This window comes from Amia ocellicauda, chromosome 3 (genome assembly GCF_036373705.1).
Source record: "Amia ocellicauda isolate fAmiCal2 chromosome 3, fAmiCal2.hap1, whole genome shotgun sequence".
Classification (NCBI taxonomy): Eukaryota; Metazoa; Chordata; class Actinopteri; order Amiiformes; family Amiidae; genus Amia; species Amia ocellicauda.
In genome coordinates, this window is record NC_089852.1 from 2,091,967 (window position 1) to 2,108,342 (window position 16,376).

Below are 16,376 nucleotides of genomic sequence, written 5' to 3' on the forward strand. Positions count from 1 at the left end.
CACACACGCACACACACACACACACACACACACGCACACACACACACATGCACACACACACTCACACACACACACACACACACACACGCACACACACACTCACACACACACACACACACACACACACACAAACACACACACACACACACATGCACACACACACTCACACACACACACACACACACACACGCACACACACACTCACACACACACACACACACACACACACACACAAACACACACTCACACACACACACACAGTAGCCAGCAGTGAGAGCTGTGCTCAGCAGCAGTTTTCTCTGGTTACACCGGAGTGGCAGCAGTCCTGCTTCCATGACCTCACGCTGCTGCGATGCTGTGGCTGCCTGGTGTGAAATAGCAGGAGCAGCACGAGGAGAAAGAGAAGGAAAAGAAGGAAACACACACACACACGAACACGCACACACGCACACGCACACAGACACACACACAGACACATAGAAACACATAGAAACACACACACACTCACACACACACGCACAGACAGCCTTCAGGGTAACCTCTGCTGCTCTGTCAGGCTGGAATAAACTGCACACTCATGATAATAATGAAGAAATGAATCATGGACACAGGACCGGAAGAGCACGTCTACGGCAGCAGACACGACCGCGGCCCTCAGCAGAGCCTGAGGCCGGCCCCCCGCTGCAGCCCCCCGCACACACTGCCACGCCCCCCTGTGGAACACTGTTACGAAACGTGACCAACAACAGCAGCAAGAGAAGGACAACGAAACGCGACATCAAATGATGAAGTTTAATGAACTGTTTTCATGTGTAAGTCTGAGGACTCGTGAACGGGGGGGCTAGTAGTCCAGGGCGCAGATGAGAGCCACGCCGCGCTTGATCCAGTGCGTCTGCGGCCGCTGCGTGGGCAGCTCCACCGCGATCACGTAGTTGGTGGAGTGACCAGTGGTGGACAGGGTCCCTGCGAAACGATTGGACAGAGAGTCAACCCACAGAGAGGCCTGCAGACACACACACACACACACACAACACAGACACACACACACAGACACAACATAGACACACACACACAGACACAACATAGACACAACACAGACACACACACACACACACACACACACAACACAGACACAACACAGACACACACACACTCAACACAGAGACACACACAGACACAACATAGACACAACACAGACACACACACACACACAACACAGACACAACATAGACACAACACAGACACACACACACAGACACAACATAGACACAACACAGACACACACACACACACACAACACAGACACAACATAGACACAACACAGACACACACACACTCAACACAGAGACACACACACACACACACAACACAGACACACACACAGACACAACATAGACACAACACAGACACACACACACACACAACACAGACACAACATAGACACAACACAGACACACACACACTCAACACAGAGACACACACACACACACACAACACAGACACACACACAGACACAACATAGACACAACACAGACACACACACACTCAACACAGAGACACACACACACACAACACAGAGACACACACACACACAACACAGACACAACACAGACACACACACACACAACACAGACACAACATAGACACAACACAGACACACACACACTCACACACAGACGCACACACAACACAGAGACAGACAGACACACACACACACACAGACACACACACAGACACACACACAACACAGACACACACAGACACACACACAGACACACACACAACACAGAGACACACACACACAGACACACACAGACACACACACACACAACATAGACACACAGACACAACATAGACACAACACAGAGACACACACACAACACAGAGACACACACACACACAGACACACACAGACACATACACACACACAACACAGAGACACACACACAACACAGAGACACACACACACAGACACACACAGACACACACACACAGACACACACACAACACAGAGACACACACACACAGACACACACAGACACACACACACAGACACACACACAACACAGAGACACACACACACAGACACACACAGACACACACACACATACACACACACAACACAGAGACACACACACAACACAGAGACACACACACACAGACACACACAGACACACACACACACATACACACACACAACACAGAGACACACACACACACACACCAAGACCCTGTACAGAGGAGCTGATACACAGAAGGTTGCCCTTGAAAGAGGCTGTACTTGAGACAGAGGGACAGAGAGAGGGGGAGAGAGAGGGAGGTGAGATAGAGGAGAGCAGGGCCCTGAGCCCTGGCAGCGGCGCACTGATCGCACTGCAGGAAAACCCCAGGCTCCCAGCCCAGGCCTGCCTGGGACAGAACAGACAGACACACAAACACACACACTGCCTGACACACATACGAGGTGTCAAAGTGCCCACTGACAGGCACACTCACACACTCACACACGCACACTGGACTGACCTGTACGGGTCTATGTTGGTCGGGTCTGGTCTGTACTGGTCTGTACGGGCCTGTATTGGTCGGGTCTGATCTGTATGGGTCTGTACGGGTCTTTATGGGTCGGGTCTGGTCTGTACGGGCCTGTATTGGTCGGGTCTGGTCTGTATGGGTCTGTACGGGTCTTTATGGGTCGGGTCTCGTCTGTACGGGTCTTTATGGGTCGGGTCTGGTCTGTACTGGTCGGTACGGGTCTTTATGGGTCGGGTCTGGTCTGTACGGGCCTGTATTGGTCGGGTCTGGTCTGCTGGGCATACCTGCGCGGGTCAGGGTCTTGTAGATGGGACTGATGTAGATCCCGCTGGCAGGGGGGCGCCGGTGTGGCGTGGGGATGAGCCACAGCACGGCCATCTCCGTGTGCAGCTCCTTGGGTCGCGACTCCACCAACTGTTGCGACGGGGGGTCCCAGCGCGCCCCCTCCAGGAACAGCCCGTGCACATAGCAGCCGGTCTCCGGGCGGCGGGTCAGCTCACCCACGGGCTGCCCCAGCACCTGGGGGGCAGGAGTGACCATACAGAGAGGGGAGTCAGAGGCTGCGGTCAGGCCCTCCCCCTCCCCTCTCCTCTCCTCATCTCCCCTCTCCTCCCATCCCTCTCCTTTCCCTCCCCTCTCCTCTCCTCCCCTCTCTTCCTATCCCTCTCCTCCCCTCTCCTCCCATCCCTCTCCTTTCCCTCCCCTCTCCTCTCCTCCCCTCTCTTCCTATCCCTCTCCTCCCCTCTCCTCCCATCCCTCTCCTTTCCCTCCCCTCTCCTCTCCTCCCCTCTCTTCCTATCCCTCTCCTCCCCTCTCCTCCCATCCCTCTCCTTTCCCTCCCCTCTCCTCCCCTCTCTTCCCCTCTCTTCCCCTCTCTTCCCCTCTCCTCCCATCCCTCTCCTTTTCCTCCCCTTTCTTCTCCACCCATCTCCTCCCCTCTCCTCTCCTCATCTCCTCTCCTCCCATCCCTCTCCTCTCCTCTCCTCTCCTCTCCCTTCCTCCCATCCCTCTCCTCTCATATCCTCTCCTCCCCTCTCCTCCCATCCTTCTCTCCTCTCCCTTCCTCTCCTCTCCTCTCCTCTCCTTCCCTCTCCTCTCCTCTCCTTCCCTCTCCTCTCCTTCCCTCTCCTTCTATCCCTCTCCTCTCCTCCCATCCCTTTCCTTTCCCTCCCCTCTCCTCTCCTCCCATCTCCTCCCATGCCTCTCCTCTCCTCTCCCTCCCTCAGTCTCACTCTGAAGTCGAAGGCGATGGTGTCAATGGACAGCTGGGAGCGCCGGGCGAAGTTCTGCAGCGTCCCGGTCAGGAAGGCCTGCGGGAAGAAGAAGCCGCTGATCCAGAACACGGCTGGGATCCCCTCGTCGATCCAGCGCTGCAGGAACCTCATCCGCTGGCGCAGGTCTGACACCCAGGAGGCCAGCGGCTTCAGGGAGGGGTAGGCCTGCGGGGGGGGGCGTGAGAGAGGACGAGACAGGGTGAGACAAGGAGAGGGAGGGGAGAGGGACAGACAGGAGTCCACTTTTAACACAAGCTGCACAAACGGTCGTCCAGTTAACCGAGCCGGTTTCATCTGTGATCGCTATTGAAATCTGAAGCGCACAGCGACGCTCTGGCCCATCGTGGCTCCTGCGATCAGATGTCCAGGTCAAGGGTCAAGGGTCAGGGGTCAGGGGTCAGGGGTCTTGCCTTGGCCTTCCACATGTCGGGCACGCTGTTGTTGAACAAGCTGTTGGCCATCAGCTCCAGCTCTGATGACATCACCACCAGCCCCTTCAGGGCCTTGCCCAGCGCCCGGAGGCTCTGCGTGATCACCTGCAGCAGGCGGTTGTACCTGAGACACACAGAGGGAGGTGTGGGTTGGGGGGGTCAGTGTGAGTGTGAGTGTGTGTGTCAATGAGTGTGTCAGTGTGAGGGTGTCAGTGTGAGGGTGTCGGTGTGTCAGTGTGAGCATGTCAGTGTGTGTGAGGGTGTCAGGTGGGGCAGTACCTGATGACCTCCTGGATCAGCACCGTGTTCATGGACTCCTCGTACAGCACGGGGAACCGGCTCAGCACCTCCTGCAGACCGATGGGCGCCGGCACCCTCTCCACAAGCCCGACCAGCATCTCCTCCACGATCTGCCAAGAGAGGGGCAGCGCTCAGCACGGCGGGGGGGGCACACACAGTGTTTAAAATACTATGGGGGGGGTTCAATACACAGAAAGATGAAGAGCAGGAATCACAGACTCTGAGCTCTGACCGCGGTGGTTACGTCATTGAAATAGCTCAGACCCAGACTCTCAAGGGAAGGACTCGGTGGCCGTGGAGTAGAATGTGAAGGTGTGGGGGGGGTTAGTGTGGCCCTAGGCTCCCTGCCCCCCCCAGCTCCGCTGCCCTTGGGAGGATGGCGGAGGGACAGTACAATCGTTTGTCTTTTCATCTTTTAGCAATGCAGTGTCGGGGGGGTACCTCTCCTATCTCTCCTCTACCAGAGTACACACTCCCCCCCCCCGTCTCCTATCCCCAGACAGCCAGTACCTCCTCCCGGGCCCGGCCCCCGCTGGCCGCGGCTCTGGGCTGCAGCTGCAACACGGCCCCCAGCAGAGCGAAGGTCTCGTTCTGGGCAAAGGTGATGTTGGCGTTGTCATGCAGGCCGAATATCTCAGGTGTGTCGTTGATGGGCAGAGTCCTGATATAGTCCAGGTAACCCTGGGGAGAGAGAGAGAGAGAGAGAGAGAGAGAGAAAGAGAGGGAGAGAGGGAGGGAGGGGGAGAGAGATGGAGAGAGGGAGGGAGAGGCAAACAATGAAACAAATTAATCTAAACCTGGAAAACAATTATAAACGACATTGGAAAATCTAATCAGATCAAACAACGAGCTACAGCGCTATCTGTCCCTGGCAGGACATCGGCTCAGGGTTCAGAGCACAGACAAACCCCGAGCACAGCCTGGCCTGAAAACTGGCCGACACGAAGCCCCCTGCACGGCCAAAGAAGAGCGGCGGTGCGGGCCCCGGGGGAGCGGCTGAGACAGAGCTGCACGTCTGTTGTCCTGCTCTGAATACACACACATACTGGAGACACACCTCCCTCAATCGGAAAGCAACGTAGCAGATTTTAACCCCCCACATCACGATATACAAGTCCTCATAGAGAGAGAGAGAGAGAGAGAGAGAGAGAGAGAGAGAGAGAGCGGAAAACTAAACTCTATACCCTTGTTCTTTCCTCACACTGTGCTCCTGGCCCCCTAGTGGCAAGAGACGGGTCCAGCAGGGTGGAACAGGCTGGGAAGTGCTGCACAACATGGACAGGGAGAGGGAGGAGTGGCAGAGCGGGGCGCCGCGGTTCTCACCGTGAGGTCGCAGGCGGTGCTGATCTGGTGATACACGCCGGAGGGGGAGTACTGGTGCTGCTCCTCCAGCACCGCTGGGCAGTAGAAGTCCTCCAGCAGGCTGAGCAGGCAGCGCCGGTCCCAGTCGTCTGTCACTCGGCCCCCGTAGTTAATCTCCCCTGCTGTGTACTTCAGCACCTGGGGCCACAACACACGGGCACAGGGGACACAGGCACAGGGGTCATAGGCACAAGGGACACAGGGACAAGTGAGCACATGCACACTGGCACACAGGCACAGGGGACACAGGCACAGGGGACACAGGCACAGGGCACAGGCACAGAGGAGACAGGCACAGGGGACACAGGCACAGGGGACACAGGCACAGGGCACAGGCACAGAGGAGACAGGCACAGGGACACAGGCAGAGGGGACACAGCCACAGAGGAGACAGGGAGACAGGCACAGGGGACAGGGGACACAGGGGACACAGGCACAGTGGAGACAGCCACAGCTGCAGGTGGGCAGCGTAAGGCACCTTGAAGGGGGTGTCCTGGTTCTCGTTGAGGAACATCTGCAGCTGGCTGACGCAGATGCGCAGGTCCCCGTCGGTGAACTCGTAGGGGATGTTGAAGCCCAGCGGCCCGAACTTCCTGCGCTCCAGCGCGCTGCCGTGGAAGAGGCACAGAGACAGCAGCAGCGCCTTGAACACGCCAGGCTGCAGAGACACGCACACGGGAGCTCAGGACACGCGCAGAGACGCACGCAAAGACACACACACTCCTCTCCCCTCTCTCTCCTCTCTCTCCTCCCTTCCTTCTCTCCCCTCTCTCTTCTCTCTCTCCTCTCTCCCTCCCTCCTCCTCTGACCTTGGAGCAGGAGTTGAGCAGCTCGTTGTTCAGGCTGAGGTAGGACTTCAGCAGGTTGGCCTTGATGCCTCGGGGGGGCTCGATGGTCATCTTGGAGCCGTTCTGCAGGATGGACACTGGGAAGCGGTCACTGGGCAGACTGGTGAGCCACACCCTGAAATCGCGGTGGACCTGCGGGGACACGGAGTAGTGGGGGACAGGTTACTGAGGGCGTCCACACACTGAGTGAGCAGGAAGTGCTGTGTGTGTATGTGTGTGTGTGTGCGTGTATGTGCGTGTGTCTCTGTGTGTGAGCATGTCTCACCTTATCCATGTCGATGTTCTCGATGAGCCGCTCCAACGAGGGCATCCAGCTGGGCGCCAGGTGGCAGTTCTGGAAGAACACCCACTGGCCCCTCTCCATGGCACTGTGCAGCATGGCCTCCGCACGCGGGCCCTGAGTGACACACGCACACACACACATCACCGTCCAATCACCGTCCAACACTTTCAGTCACTGTCCATAGTCCTGCTCCAGCCCCCTATGCCCTTCACCTGTCCCTGCCCCAGTCACAGCCCCCTGCCCCTCACCTGCCCCTGCCCCAGTCACAGCCCCCTGCCCCTCACCTGTCCCTGCCCCAGTCACAGCCCCCTGCCCCTCACCTGCCCCTGCCCCAGTCACAGCACCCTGCCCCTCACCTGCCCCTGCCCCAGGGAGATGGCGTTCAGCTTCTTGGAGAACTTCATGGCTTCAGCGAATTTGTACAGGTCGGCGGCGGGGTCGGTGCCGGGGGACAGCACGAAGATCAGGGGCGTGGCCGGGGACGAGTCCCTGAACACCGCAGACAGGTCGGCCGTCTGGAGGACAGGAGGAGAGGGGGAGGAGGAGGAATGTTAGCAGTGAATAAACCCAATCGATCTGGCCACTCAGAGCTTGCGGGTGTCGCCACCATGGGGCGGGGGGGTGGCCTGTACCTGCGGCTCGATGAAGCGCTGGCCGAGCTGCACACACAGGAAGTCCTGCAGGCCGGGGGTCAGGCAGTCGGCACGCAGGCAGCGCAGCACCAGCAGCTTCTGGAAGGAGTCCAGCTGGGATTCCCACTGACCCGGCAGCGGCTCCCTGAAGGGACAACACAGCACAGAGCACTGAGCACAGAGCACAGAGCACAGAGCACAGAGGACAGAGCACAGAGGACAGAGCACTGAGCACAGAGGACAGAGCACAGAGGACAGAGCACTGAGCACAGAGCACAGAGCACACACAGCACACAGAGCACAGAGCACAGAGCACATAGAACACAGAATAGAGAGCACAGAGCACAGAGCACAGAGCACTGAGCACATAGCACAGAGCGCACACAGCACACAGAGCACAGAGCACATAGAACACAGAATAGAGAGCACAGAGCACAGAGTGCACACAGAGCACAGAGCACATAGAACACAGAATAGAGAGCACAGAGCACAGAGCACAGAGCACAGAGCACTGAGCACAGAGCGCACAGAGCACAGAATAGAGAGCACAGAGCACAGAGCACAGAGCACTGAGCACAGAGCGCACACAGCACACAGAGCACAGAGCACATAGAACACAGAATAGAGAGCACAGAGCACAGAACACAGAGCACAGGACACAGAACACAGAACACAGAACACAGAACACAGAACACAGCACAGAGCACACGGGGTACACACGGCACAGCCAGGGAAAGGTGAGGACAGCAGACCTGTGTGGCTCTGTGCTGTCGAAGATCTTGCGGAACGCCTCCAGGTTGTCAGAGAAGCTCTGGGGGAAGCCAGCAAAGCGAGGCAGGGCACCCAGGCCCAGCACGTCCTGCCAGGCGCGCTCGGATAGCCAGCCCGCCCCGGGGTTAGGGCACTCGCTCTGCACTGCACCCCCCGACAGAAGGCACCGCCACTCCGCCTGGGGACCAGAGAGCAAGGGAGAGAAAGTGAGACACAGACGGGCAGCCGGGCACCTGGGCAGCTAGGCAGCCGGGGGGCAGCGTGTCTCTCACCATGTTGATCTTGCCCTCGTTCATCATGATGCGAGCGCACAGCAGGAAGGCGAACATGAGCTTGTGCTTCTCGAACAGACTGCGGCACACGTTACTGTACAGACTGAACGTGAAGAAGTCGTTGATGTTGAGGATCCTCTGGTCCACCGTGTCTGTGCAGAAGACAGGCAGACAGAGAGACAGACAGACAGACAGAGAGGCAGCTCAGTAAAGTAGCTCTTCACAGACGCAGTGTTGTAAATGGTGTATACTCTGTGACAGCCTGGGAGGGGCCTCTGCTCATCAATACACCATAACGACTTACTCGGGGGTGGGCAGGGTGGGACGGGGGGCTACCTGCTCTCTCGGAGTTGGCAATGCCAGCCATGAAGATGCAGAGGAACCACTCCAGGGAGTACTGGTACATGGGGTCCACGGCGGCCAGGTCGGAGACGCAGAAGAACAGGATCTGCGTGCGCACGGCCACGGGCACGTACTGCAGCCGCGTGGCATCGATGTCCCGCTCCGTCTCTTCCGCCGCCGTCACCTTGGCCTGTCAGCGGCACAGCGGGCACTCAGTTACTGACGGGACTGCATTTGTTGGGACTCCGGGTAGTAAACACATACAGGCCCGGAGACAGAGACCGTAGGGCAAAGCGAGAAAGCGGCCGACTCCGCAGGGTACGGTCAGGGACACACGCAGGGACATGCAGGGACACAGAGGGACACAGGCAGGGACACGCAGGGACGCACCTTGATCTCGGCGGCCTTGACCTTGGACGCCCCCAGCACCCGGATGAGCTCCTCATCGTCCACGGGGTTGCCCTGGGACGAGCTGAGCCGCAGCAGGATCTGGTCCTCGATGTCCTGCAGCTCCTGCCTCATGCGTGCGTTGCTAACGATCAGCTGGTTCTTGGCGTCTTCCAGGTCCGGCCGCTCCTCCGCCACTACACGGCCCAGCAGCTGGTCCTCCAGCCCACTGCAGGGGATGCATGGACACAGAGGGGACACGGGGACACACAGGTGGGACACAGGGACAGACAGAGAGAGAGAGAGAGAGGGAGAGAGAGCAGGTCAGCAGTCCCTCTCGGCGCCCCACACATTAGTAAGTAATAAACGCGGTTTCCTGCGGCCCTGGAGCCTCGTGTACCTGGGGGAGAGGGTGAAGTTGATGAGAGTGACCTTGCTGGCGACCTCGGGGGAGTAGTGCGGATTGGGCAGCTTGGTGGTGATGAACATCTTGAAGTCGTGGTGGTACGGGATCACAGTGTCGCCCAGACGCAGCACCACACTGCCCTGCTGCCTGAAGGTCTGCCAACACACAACATAACGCACAGTGTGAATGTGTGAGTGAGTGTGTGCGCCAGTGTGTCAGTGTGTCAGTGTGTCAATGTGCCAGTGTGCAGTACCTGTCTCAGCAGCACCGGCTCCAGCGCCGGGTCCAGCTCCTCGCCCACGTTCTCCAGCAGGCAGGGCTTCCCAAAGCGGATGGCGTTCTCCAGGCTGCGCAGGAAGTCCCGATCGCTGAGCTTCAGCACGTCCAGCCCGCTGTCCCTCTCCTGACCCAACCAGAGAGGGGAGCTGTGAGCTGAGGGGGGGTCTGTGTGTGGGGAGCCTGTCAGGGGGGTGTGCGTGGGGAGTCCGTCGAGGGGGTGTGTGTGGGGAGCCTGTCGGGGGTGTGTGTGTGGGGGTCGCGTGGCTCTCACCATGTTCTTGATCCACTTGTTGGCCTGGCCCTGCGGGTCGATGAAGTGAGGCCAGCGCTGCGAGAACTGAGCGATCACCCCGTTCTCCACGGACAGGGAGTCATTCGGGAGACCTGCGATCTGCAGACAGGCAGACAGAGACACAGAAACTGTCAACTGTCAAGCTAATTCAGCTGATGTTCTTCCTAGCATGTCATTAAAAACAGCAGCTCGTCTGCAGTGCAGGCAGTGAAGGTGAGAGTGTGTGTAGAGTGTGTGGCTGACCTGCCAGGAGCGGATCTTGACAGGGTCCCCCAGGGTGCTGATGAGGCTGGGCACTCTGGTGTGGGGGACCCCCAGCTCCCTGAAGCCCCGCAGCCACTCCTCCGCCATGGCCGCCCGGTACTCCCCCTGCAGGGACAGGGCATCAGTCGCTGACACACTGACACACACACTGACACACTGACACACACTCACAGACACAGAGACACACTCAGACACAGACACAGTGGCGGGGCTCTCACAGTGAAAGGGCCCAGGTAAGCCACATATCCGGCGGCCAGCAGCACATCTCCGGCCACGTTGTCCACCATGAAGTCCAGACTGGCCACTGTCTCCTGCCAGCGCACCTTCTCATCCGCCAGACCAGTAATCAGCTGCAACACAGAACACAGTCAACACAGCACAGGGCACATTCAGCACAGGGCACAGTCAGCACAGGACACAGTCAGCACAGGGCACAGTCAGCACAGGGCACATTGCTCAGTCAACACAGGGCACAGTCAGCACAGGGCACAGTCAACACAGCACAGGGCACAGTCAGCACAGGACACAGTCAGCACAGGGCACAGTCAGCACAGGACACATTGCTCAGTCAACACAGGGCACAGTCAGCCCAGGACACAATCAACACAGGGCACAATCAACACAGGGCACATTGCTCAGTCAACACAGGGCACAGTCAGCACAGGGCACAATCAACACAGGGCACAGTCAGTAGGGCACAGTCAGCACAGGCTACTGACCTTGTCAGCTCGGATCAGCCTCTGCTCGCACTGCTGGCACTTGTCCTGCAGCTCGTCCCTCTTGGCCAGGCAGTCCCGGTAGCGGGCCTGCAGCGTGGCGATGCCCTCCTGCACAGTGCTCAGACGCTCCTTGGCCTCCTCCAGCACCCGCCGTGTCTCCGCCAGGTCTGCCTGCGCCTCCTGCAGGGCCAGCTGGGGAACCGCACCCCCCGGGAGAGAGAGGAAGGGGAGAGGGAGGGAGAGAGAGGGAGGGAGCAAGAGGCAGAGAGGGAGGAGGGAGAAGGAGGGAGAGAGGGAGGAGGAAGAAGGAGGGAAAGAGGAAGAGAGGGGAAGTGGAGAGGGAGAGAGAGAAAGGGAGACAGATGGAGAGAGGGAGACAGGGAGAGGGAGGAGAGAGGGAGGGGGGAGGGAGGAGGGAGAGAGGGTGAGTCCTTTAGTGCAAGTCACTACGAGTTATCTACGCCAGTGTAACAGCTGTCAGTGCCCCCTCAGCTCAGCTCTCGGCTCTCCTACCCGCTTGGGCTCCACACCCCGGGAGATGAAGTGATACTTGTGCATGGCGCGCACCCACAGGCAGATGGAGGTGCAGGCAGTGGACACCTTGGCGATGGAGGCCGGCTGGAACTCCTCGTTGTCGATGTAGGGCTGGATCAGCCGGATCACCGAGTCGGGGATGTTGTCCTGAACGGGGGGTGGGGGGTAATGGGGCAGTTACAGGGCAAGTGTGTCTCTGTCCTTCTCTCTGTGCACATTCCCTCCCTCCCTCTCTCTCTCTCTCTCTCTCTCTCTCTCTCTTTTCTCTAACTCTGTCTCTTACTCCCCCTCTGTTCTCTCTGTACCTTGTCGAACTTGTACAAGCCTTCCAGGAAGCGCATGGGTTCCTGCAGGAGGCTCTTGCCCGGCTCCCAGTAGTCGTCCACCTTGCTGCCTGGCTTCTCTCCTGCCACCTTCTTGGGCTTGATGCCCTTCATGATGCACACGGCCTCGATCACCAGCCTCACCCCATGAGGAGGCCTCTGCATGGCCCGTACCTGGACACACACACAGAGACACACAGAGACACACACATAGACACACAGACACACACAGACAAACTGTGTGTCAGCAATGGAAGCTTGACTGTGCATTCGTGTTGTTGCTCTGCCATCCTGCGCAGCCAGCCCTGACCCTGCTGTCCGTATGGAGGGACAGAGACAGGAAACTGGGCCTTGCTGGGCACGCTGGCCTAGCCTGCTGCAGAGTGGGGCGCTGGGGCTCCCTGCCCTCCCGTCCCCACTCTTCCCTCTTCCCTCTCCCCTGCCCCTGTACCTCGATGACGTCGTTCTTGTTGAGAGACTTGAGGCTGGCGAGCGCGGCGTCCAGCGCAGGGAGCGCCTCGTCCAGGTCCTTCTGCGCGTCGTCGGCGATGGCCTGCGCCACCAGGGCCTTCTGCCCCGCCTTCGCCTCCTCCGCCTGCACCGCCACGCGCGTCTCCTCCGCCACTGCCGTGTCCACCTGCACACGCACAGGCACACATGTAAACATGTACACACATACTCACACACAGGTGCACACACACACAGGTGCACACATATACATAAAAACACACATGGATATAGAGGCTTGCACACACTCAAGGTCATCACAGCCCAGGGTCCTGATCCCGCAGGCCCAGCGCACAACCCTGGACAAGCCCGGTCTCCCTCTGGTCAGCGGTGTCTCAGGCACACATCTGAATCTCACTCTGCCTTCTGTCTGTCTGTCTGTCAGGTAGCCTGCCTGTGTGTGTCTGTGTGTGTGTGTGTGTCTGTGTGTGTGTATGTGTCTGTGTGTGTGTGTGTCTGTGCGTGTGTGTGTGTGAGTGTGTTTGTCTGTGTGTGTCTGCGTGTCTGTGTCTGTGTGTGAGTGTGAGTGTGTGTGTGCGCGCGTGTGTGTGCATGCGCGTGTGTGTGTCTGCGTGTGTGTGTGTGTGTGTGCGTGTGTGTGTCTGTGTCTGTGTTCCTCTCCAGGTGTTGTGCTGTACCTGTATTTTCTCCATGGTGACCACAGTGTCCCTGGCCGCCTCCTCCAGCAGGGGCCTCATCATCTCCAGCTCCTCCTGCATCTTCGCCACGTCCTCGGCCGTGCGCAGCAACTGCACGGGGGGACAGAGAGACGGAGGACGTGGGGACGAGGGGGACACAGGTTAGGGATGGAGCTAGGCTTGTTGGGTAACAGTGAGTTTCGATCAGGCGAGGTATTCTGGGTAAAGGACCCAGACTGCGGCTGTTCCCCATGCTGCCGGTGGCACATGCGGTCAGAGGCGCCCCTGTGCCCGGCGGCGTACTCACCTTGTCCAGGCCGGTCTTCATGCGCAGCCGCGCGCTGTGCAGCTCCTGCTTCTTGGCCCCGATCAGGCTGGAGAAGACGCTGAGCAGCTCCAGGTAGCTCTTGGGTGTGACGTAGTTGTGCCGGGAGAGCTCGGCCAGGTACTGCAGACACCGGTGTGCCACCATCTGGTGCATCTCCACACACATCAGGGTCTGCAGGAGCGGCAGGGCGACAGGCACACACATGCTCACTGCCACACTGCTGTGGGGCAGACCTCCCCTGATGCTCCTCCCCTGATGCCCCTCCCCAGACAGACTAGGCAGGTTACCTTTTGATATAAACTAATCTCTCTCTCTCACTCCCTTCCCCAACAATTCCCTCCACCTCCCTGCCCTCTCTCACCAGGCCGTGTGTGGCGGCGGGGCTGGCCTCCAGCTCGGGCAGCTCGTTGAGGACAGAGGCAGCGACGGACTGCAGGGCCTCGGGGGGCCAGGGGCTGAACCAGTCGATGGTGCAGCAGGTGACCAGCGAGGGGAACTGCCTCAGGCGCGCCCGGAACACCTCCCCAATAGGGCTGCGGTGTGAGGCAGAGTGAGCCAGAGTGAGACAGAGACAGAGAGACACAGAGTGAGGCAGAGTGAGACAGAGAGACACAGAGTTAGGCAGAGTGGACAGAGAGACACAGAAACAGAGAGACACAGAGTGAGGCAGAGTGAGACAGAGAGACACAGAGTTAGGCAGAGTGGACAGAGAGACACAGAAACAGAGAGACACAGAGTGAGGCAGAGTGAGACAGAGACAGAGAGACACAGAGTGGGGCAGAGTGAGACAGAGAGACACAGAGTGGGGCAGAGGCAGACAGAGAGACATAGAAACAGAGATACAGAGTGAGACAGAGTGAGACAGAGGCAGACAGAGAGACACAGAGAGAGACAGAGTGAGGCAGAGTGAGACAGAGAGACACAGAGAGAGAGACAGAGTGAGGCAGAGTGAGACAGAGAGACACAGAGAGAAAGACAGACTGAGGTAGGGTGAGACAGAAAGACACAGAGAGAGAGACAGACTGAGGTAGGGTGAGACAGAGAGACACAGAGTGATACAGAGACTCAGGGTGACCCAGAGAACCTCAGAGTGATACAGAGTGATGCAGAGTGACACAGAGACCACTGCTCACTCCACTCTGCCTCACCTCATGCACAGCACGGTGTGGATGTTGCTGCGCACTCGCTTGACGTAGGCGGCCATCATGTTGGACTTGGTGGGCGGCTGGCCCAGGTCCTGCACCACGGGCCGCATGGCGGTCAGGATGCGGTCTTGCTCGTCCGCGGAGTACAGGTTGGGCACGTCGCCCGAGTTCAGCACACTGTTGATGTCCTCCAGGAACGACTCGTTCTTTATCTGAGGCGGGTACGCGCATGGGACAAAACACAGACACAGATCAAATCAGCAAAGGAAGACGGGAGTTGCTCAGAGAATGTCAGAGCGTCTTTGGATAAATGCCTTTAGACGTGTTGTGGGCAGGTGTGTGCTGCCCAGCTGAGCTATGAGCAGGTGTGTCCTGTGTCCAGGTGAGTGCTGACCTGCGTGTCGACGAACAGGAAGGTGATCTGTGTGTTCTGCAGCCCCGCCCGCAGCATGATGCCCTTGATGTCCTCGCGCCACTCTGCCGTGCCGTAACTCTTGGACAGCTCCACCTGGAAGCATTCAAACTCTGCCCTGGAGTGGGGAGACAGGAGGAGGTGCTGCAGTGAGAAGCAGCCGTGTTTGTATATGTGTGTGTTCCTGTGTGTGTACATGTCTGTGTGTGTGTGTGTGTATGAAAATGTGCGTCTGTGTGTGTGTGTCTATCGGTGCCTCTTACATGTGCGAGGCCAGCCTGGTGAGGGACTGGCGCCCGCTGCCACCCACGCCCAGCAGCAGAGCGTTGCCCAGGGGCTGGCGCAGGATGCGGCTTATCCGACACACGTGCTGGATGGCGTCCATGAACAGAACCAGCTTCATCCTGCTAGTGCTGACCTGGTTGTAGTCATCCAGGTACTCCTCCATCACCCGTACCAGCTGCAGGTGCCAGAGCACAGGATCAGGGCCCAGCACAGCACTACACCACAGCAATATACAGCACAGCACTACAGCACAGCACTACACCACAGCACTACACCACAGCAATATACAGCACAGCACTACAGCACAGCAATATACAGCACAGCACTGCAGCACAGCACTACACCACAGCAATATACAGCACAGCACTACAGCACAGCACTACAGCACAGCACTATACAGCACAGCACTACACCACAGCAATATACAGCACAGCACTACAGCACAGCACTACAGCACAGCAATATACAGCACAGCACTACACCACAGCAATATACAGCACAGCACTACAGCACAGCAATATACAGCACAGCACTACAGCACAGCACTACACCACAGCAATATACAGCACAGCACTACAGCACAGCAATATACAGCACAGCACTACAGCACAGCACTACAGCACAGCAATATACAGCACAGCACTACAGCACAGCAATATACAGCACAGCACTACACCACAGCACTACACCACAGCAATATACAGCACAGCACTACAGCACAGCAATATACAGCACAGCACTACAGCACAGCAATATACAGCACAGCACTACAGCACAGCACTACACCACAGCAATATACAGCACAGCACT

The 16,376-nt window shown here is 58.2% G+C and overlaps 1 protein-coding gene across 1 annotated transcript in view; it reads right to left on the bottom strand.

Moving 5' to 3' along the window:
* Positions 1 to 763: 763 nt before the first annotated feature.
* dnah1 (dynein, axonemal, heavy chain 1) overlaps positions 764 to 16,376 on the bottom strand; it is a 38,281-nt gene continuing 22,668 nt past the window's right edge. The window contains exons 47-77 of the mRNA XM_066699683.1: positions 15,545 to 15,741; positions 15,264 to 15,399; positions 14,873 to 15,081; positions 14,086 to 14,257; positions 13,704 to 13,895; positions 13,397 to 13,507; positions 12,703 to 12,888; positions 12,234 to 12,425; positions 11,908 to 12,075; positions 11,395 to 11,586; positions 10,894 to 11,025; positions 10,655 to 10,780; positions 10,391 to 10,510; positions 10,094 to 10,243; positions 9,835 to 9,995; positions 9,438 to 9,663; positions 9,042 to 9,237; positions 8,706 to 8,857; positions 8,415 to 8,611; positions 7,663 to 7,807; positions 7,387 to 7,545; positions 7,013 to 7,144; positions 6,709 to 6,879; positions 6,378 to 6,557; positions 5,861 to 6,037; positions 5,048 to 5,218; positions 4,517 to 4,647; positions 4,217 to 4,361; positions 3,765 to 3,971; positions 2,817 to 3,051; positions 764 to 963 (exon numbers count right to left, since the gene is read on the bottom strand). Coding sequence (XP_066555780.1) covers positions 842 to 963; positions 2,817 to 3,051; positions 3,765 to 3,971; positions 4,217 to 4,361; positions 4,517 to 4,647; positions 5,048 to 5,218; positions 5,861 to 6,037; positions 6,378 to 6,557; positions 6,709 to 6,879; positions 7,013 to 7,144; positions 7,387 to 7,545; positions 7,663 to 7,807; positions 8,415 to 8,611; positions 8,706 to 8,857; positions 9,042 to 9,237; positions 9,438 to 9,663; positions 9,835 to 9,995; positions 10,094 to 10,243; positions 10,391 to 10,510; positions 10,655 to 10,780; positions 10,894 to 11,025; positions 11,395 to 11,586; positions 11,908 to 12,075; positions 12,234 to 12,425; positions 12,703 to 12,888; positions 13,397 to 13,507; positions 13,704 to 13,895; positions 14,086 to 14,257; positions 14,873 to 15,081; positions 15,264 to 15,399; positions 15,545 to 15,741 — 5,190 coding nt within the window. The 3' untranslated portion in view covers positions 764 to 841. The remainder of the gene's footprint in view (positions 964 to 2,816; positions 3,052 to 3,764; positions 3,972 to 4,216; positions 4,362 to 4,516; positions 4,648 to 5,047; positions 5,219 to 5,860; positions 6,038 to 6,377; positions 6,558 to 6,708; positions 6,880 to 7,012; positions 7,145 to 7,386; positions 7,546 to 7,662; positions 7,808 to 8,414; positions 8,612 to 8,705; positions 8,858 to 9,041; positions 9,238 to 9,437; positions 9,664 to 9,834; positions 9,996 to 10,093; positions 10,244 to 10,390; positions 10,511 to 10,654; positions 10,781 to 10,893; positions 11,026 to 11,394; positions 11,587 to 11,907; positions 12,076 to 12,233; positions 12,426 to 12,702; positions 12,889 to 13,396; positions 13,508 to 13,703; positions 13,896 to 14,085; positions 14,258 to 14,872; positions 15,082 to 15,263; positions 15,400 to 15,544; positions 15,742 to 16,376) is intronic.